Raw genomic sequence first — 6000 nt, 5'->3', positions numbered from 1 at the left:
GCTGAACTTCTTGAGTGCCTTGGGCTGAATGGAAGCCTAAGGCTCTGTTGCTGCATGGGGTGCTTGAAAAAAAAAAAGGCTGAGTGTTACCTGCAATGTTCTGGCAGAGAATTAAAGAACTGTTAAAATGTATGCTGTTGCAAAAAAAAACCCAGAAAACCAAAAAGACCCAAAAACATCTATATGTACCTAAATAAAAAGGGGAATAAAGATTTGTTCAGGGGAGTTTTCTCCTCTTTTAGCTGTAGCTCAGCAAGTCAGTGTGTCTCATCATTTGTTCAGAAATCCTGCTTTACAGTGGAATTCCTTGAGTTAAAAACTGGCAATGTTTCTCACTGAGCTTGCAATTCAATACGTTCATGTTTTATGTTTATTTTAATGATAAAACTTTCTGGCTGGAAGTGCCCTGCTTTGGTTCCATTAGAGGTTTATTTCTGATATCTCCTTTTGCTGAATCAATCCCAGTTTTGTGCTCATGCTTCTCAGACAAGTTTGAGTAGAAGATGCTCTTCACAGGAGAAGATGCAGATAAACAGTGATCCTTGGACATATTTGTCTCTGCTGCATTCTCAGCCTTCATTTTTCTGATCATTTACATTAATAGCTCCTTGCTCAAAATATCTGTGGCCCTTCTCAAACTGATGCTGGCTCCTGAAAAAGAAAGGTCTTCTGCAAGTCTAATTTTGACTTGCTAAAAATTTAGCAGATTTTGAGCAAATCTCCCACCAAGTGATAGTGAATGTTCTAATAAGTAACAATTGGAAGAGCAGTGTGAATTGCAAAACTTGGACACTTTTGGGATTTAGAAATGTTTATGTCAGCAACAAGAGTCTGTCAGAGTCCTGGGCTGTGAGCTTGGTTTATAAAGAGCAAACTGCCTGAGCAGGAGGAGAAAGAAACCCTGCTGCAGTTAAGGCTTGAACATTTATTTTTAATTTTTTCCCACTCGTACCCTCTTTTATCCTTCTGGTTTCTGCTGATGGCAGGGGCTGAAGGGCTGGCTCTTTGACTAATGGTCGAGCCAGTAATTTACGTAAATTAACGCATGTATTAAGAGAGACAGGAAGAATTGGTCTCTTGGGGAAGGAAGCAGCTTGGTAGCAAGGCATGGCCATTCCTTTGTGTTGTGGGGATGAGAAAGGAAAGGCATCTGCTACAGGCTCTGGATTTGTACACTCCTCTGGTGAGAGCCACTTGTGTCCCCCCAGATTGTCTGCCCACGTCCAGGCTGCAATTTAACAGAGCATTTAGCAGAGCAGTCAGCACTTTTGTGCAATGCTCATGTAAGGAACCCTTCAAACCCAAAGAAAGGCTCATGTGTCCAAAAGTTTCCTTGATTTTTTTTTCTTTTTTACACTTCAAACCAGTTGATCTTAAGAGAGATACGGTGCATTTCATAAGCCTTGTCTTATAAAAACAAGACAAGAGGAGTCTCCATGCTCCGAAGAGAGAAGATTAATTAATTAATTAAGAATCTTTTCTTCTGAGTGCAACAGGCTCCAAGTAACAAGTGAACTTTTCATTTCCAGTAATAGCAGAAATTACTTCAATAGCATGATTGTGAGCACCCGTGGGGCCATCCTGTGAATGGTCTTTATTAAGGAATAGACTGAACTTCTGACTATCTTTCTTCCAGTCATTTCCACAGGCTATAAACAGCGCCTGGTTTGTTGCTATTAAAAGAGTCTATAGATGATGATGCTGAAAAGCATCACTGTTTAAGTACTCATGGCTTGACATTAACATGAAAAATATTTTCTTGAACATAAAGTGAATTTGAGTTCTCCAGAAGATTATAGTTTTGTTCAGAAGTTATCGAGCTGGATATTTGTGATACGAGGGAGATTTTGTTTGGTTTTGTGTTTTTCATTTTAATTACTGATCACTACCCCTCTGTTTTGCTTGATTTTTCAGACATGTGAGAAATCAGAAAAAACATGTCAGAGGTGTTTTTTATGTTTTCTTGGTGTTATTTTCTGCCTATGTTAGTACCTGATGAAAGAGCCTGGTCTTAGTTAACGATCAGACCTCATTATATATTTGTTCCCATAAATGACTGCTCCAAGGAGTGACCTTTCCTGAATAATATGGAATTTTGAACAACAATCCTGAGTAAAAACTGAAGCAGCCCATGATCTGCTGAGGTGATATTGAAGACATATCTCTCATGCACAGCAGACCTATGCATTAATCCTATGTTTTGGGGTCTTTAATTGCTTTAAATATTTGCTTCTGGATCTGTGTTTCACACATCTTATTTACATGGTTTATTTTTCATTTTATGAACAAATCGATAACCAGACAGACTCTTTACCACACTGGATTAGTTTTATTTATTCTCTTTGAACTTGATTAAAAAGCTGTCAAACATAAGTCTACATTTTATCAGCAGAATACTTTTACAAAACAGGGTAGGAGATGTGTATAGCTGGAAACATACATTTCAAAATGAAACAATATTTGATATATTCTAGACAGTTACCCTTTTGTTTATCCATGACAACTGAAACTAACCATCAAATGCATAAATTGATTCAAGTCTAGCCAAGTAATCCTAAGGGCATATGAAAAGGCTTTTTTTTTAAAGTTCTTTCTAGATGAATTTAATGTAGTTCACCAATAAAGCATCCTCAGGAGCACAATACAAATGCTAGAGAACATGAGATAGCTGGGGAAAGCGGGCAGATGTACAGTGTGATGAAGAATCAAAATGGATGTTACATTAAAATGAGCAGTCATGCAATGTCTTCATTTCATGTACTGCGTTTAAGTAAAAATGCCAAAGTTCCAATTCCATTTTTAATTTCTTTTAGGCACTGTTATGCAAATAGTGACATTCTCATTTTGTTTGTGTTTTTTTATTTATTTTATTTGTTTAAAAACATTAAATGCAAAATTTTTTCATCTCTTGGGGTAGACAAATGATTATTCATCATGTCTTTAATTTTCAATGTATATCTAAGGGAAAGGTAAATTATACTCAGATTAGCTATGAATTATCTCATATCACTGCTTTAATTCATTGCTTTTAATGTACATACTTTAATCTGTTTTCCACAAACCTCCTCAATTATTATCTGTCTTTCTGTGCCATTGCATATGTTGGTAAACAGCATTTTCTATGGTCTAGGGCCATATGCTGTATGCTCAGCTTGCAGAAAAGTGACACTTGGAGTGCTAGCATAATGAAACTCTCAAAGGGTTAATGCAGAATACATATAGGCAAATGTTGACAATATTTTTTATTCCAATGTTTGAAAATTAGACACAAAATCATCATTAAGTTTGCACAAAATGAGGCATCTGTCACTTGAAAGAAAAAGAAATATTTCAGAAATATGTTTACAGAAATGTAAAAATATTAGACATCAAGACAGATGTGAACGTTTTCAATAACAGGCCCTGTCTGTCAGTCTTCCTCCGAGCCGAAGATCTTGCTGTACTCACTCAGCATAAGTTCAACTATTTGATTTTGGTACAGCATGTGGACTGCCATGTTCCCTGTCTCCTTTTCAGGTCTAAGGAGTGTTGGTCCAAACACAATTCCTAAGCTTTGTGTTGACATTAGATTCACGGATTCCTTGGCTGCTATCCTGTTGACAAAAGGAAAGAACTGGTTAAAAAAGAAGGGTGTCAGAGGAGTCACTGTTGCTCTTGAAGCACATAGAGGCACTTTTAAACTGTTTCTCCTGATAGGGGTGTTTGTTTGGTTAACTTATCAAAAAGAGAGGAAACAGGGAGGCAAGAGAAATTTCTGCCAGTGCGACAAATAAGGAAAGGAGGGGTTTTGTAGTGCCAGGGAGAAGATTCCCTGCTTCTCTTAACTTGGTGTCCAGCACTGAAAGAGTTGTGAAAACCTAAAAAAAGCCCCTTAATATAGAGCTCATATGAAACACATTCCTTCTGCTAATTTAAATCCAATAAAGTGAGTATGGTCTGAAATGGATTGTGAAATTTATGTAACTAAAGACTTTTGCATGCCTTATCCTGACACAAAGTTTCTTGAAAGACACAGAGACCACATACCTTAATGAGATGACTTAGAAAATAATGGTAAGGATTATAACCTTTAATATCTTTATTACCCACAAAATTACAAGAGAAGGACTATTATTATTAAAAGTTGATCTTATGTCTGTATTAAAACTTAATATTCCTGTGGAAAGGGCATTAAGGATGGAGAAGTCTGGTCTAAGAACAGTGCAGGTTTAATAGATGGAGTTTAGGTAGGAAGTTTGGCATAAATCTCTGTGGTGGTGAGTACAGACTAAGTAGAAATCCATTTCCCTCAACAATCCAGAATATATTATGTATCCTAGGGTTGGAAAGACTAGTAAATGAAGATACATATTTTATAAATAAATTGCACAGCTCCACCAAAGAATGCAACTAAATGCAGCTTTATTATGTAAATGTTTGAATTTATGGATGCCTCCTTAACCTGCTAGTTTTAACTTAAGTATTCCAAGTGAATTGTTGAAGCCAAGTTCTGCTTTTCCCCCTCCTCTGCCATTGTCACTCATTTACCTTTTTAAAAATCCAGACAGCTATTTAAAAGCCATCACAGCTGTCTCCATTTTCCCATACCTGTTGCTGAACTTATAGCAAACCACACTATAAGGGAAAGAAACTTTGTGAGACCTAATGGCTCCAGTCACTTAAAAAAGTGTTTCTTTCATGTTAGTGGGTGGGTCACACAGCAAAAAGAATCTCTTGTGGATTTGTGCCAATCTCATCGTTTACCACATTCCTGGAGCATCAACACTCGTGGTTTTTTTCCCATATATAAATAGGAAGAATTACTTAGTTCTGCCTCATGCTAGTAACCGTGGTGTCCATTGCACAAAACACTCTCCATATGGCACTAATCAGATTGGCTTAACTATTAGTTTCTTAAAATATAGCATCTTCATTAAATTTTTAAAAAATTAATTATCTTTCCTCTGTGGAAATATTAATATACCATCTCTTCTCTTAGGAGTTCAGAAAGTCTCAAAAGTTAGTAGTTTTGTTGCCAAGTGACTGCGTGGGCTTCTGATGGATGTCACACATCTTTATCACAATTAAAAATGTTACAGAGGTGACAAAATTGTTTTGCTTAATGCCACTTATGCAGAGGCATGTACATCAAGTCTCTTTCTCTCTAGGAGAGAGATTTGGTTTCTGTTGAGCTTGCTATGTGGTAGAAGTTGGAAACTTCATAAAGTTGACATCAGCAAGAGTAGAGATGCATGTGCACTGTGTGGGGGGGAGAAATTCAGCATCTTTATCTTGGGTGACTTTAGAAATAATCAATTTAGCAGCATCAGCCATGGCTTTGAGACAAGAGGGTGTTGATAATGGACAGCATTGATGGAGATGGAGGAGAAGCCCCTTGCAGGGAGAAAGAGGCAGTGGAGCATGGATGAGCAGAATCAGGGTGAAGAAATGTGGCAACAGAGCTCAGCTTACTGAAGGGACAGGGGGGACTGCCTTCCTTTGTCTGTAAAATGACAAGATGTTGGGGTGCCATGTTCCTGATGGAGATACTAAAAATGGAAGATGAGTGGCCAACCCCTCTGCTTTTGCTTGCCATCTTTCTGAAGGAGAATAATTTCTCTGGTTTGTCCTGGAGATTCCATCCTTCTCATGGCATCCTGGCAAAGTCCAGGCATGATAACATTTCCCAGCAGTCAGGAGGTGGGGGTGTGGCATGAGGCAATGGAGGCTGTGCCTGGTGTGTGTTGGTGATGGAGAGGAACTGACTGGGGTTCATCAATATGTAACTGGCATTAAGAACATTTGTGTCAATTTAGGGTCCCTGAGCTTAATGCTAGAATAAGCAGTACTGTATTTAGAAAGTATCTTGAAAATCCTTGATATATTCATGCAGTTTCACTTGTTTTCACCATAACAACAAAAAAACCCAAAAACATAAACCAAGTGAACTTGGAAACATGGAAAGTCTGAATGGTTAAATAATATGTGGTAAAACACAGCTACTGAAGAGCTAGAAGGAAG

General features: G+C 37.6%; 1 protein-coding gene across 3 annotated transcripts in view; it reads right to left on the bottom strand.

The window, feature by feature from the left end:
* Positions 1-2309: 2309 nt before the first annotated feature.
* The window catches only part of ARHGAP15 (Rho GTPase activating protein 15), a 322734-nt gene continuing 319043 nt past the window's right edge, over positions 2310-6000 (bottom strand). For all 3 annotated transcript variants that reach the window (XM_088168386.1, XM_014870798.2, XM_088168385.1), the window contains one exon: positions 2310-3593. In XM_088168386.1, coding sequence (XP_088024512.1) covers positions 3410-3593 — 184 coding nt within the window. In that variant the 3' untranslated portion in view covers positions 2310-3409. The remainder of the gene's footprint in view (positions 3594-6000) is intronic.

Source organism: Sturnus vulgaris, chromosome 7, assembly GCF_052056855.1.
Source record: "Sturnus vulgaris isolate bStuVul1 chromosome 7, bStuVul1.hap1, whole genome shotgun sequence".
NCBI classification, from domain to species: Eukaryota; Metazoa; Chordata; class Aves; order Passeriformes; family Sturnidae; genus Sturnus; species Sturnus vulgaris.
The sequence above is the reverse complement of the archived record's forward strand: the minus strand, read 5'-3'. Positions and strand labels throughout refer to the sequence as shown.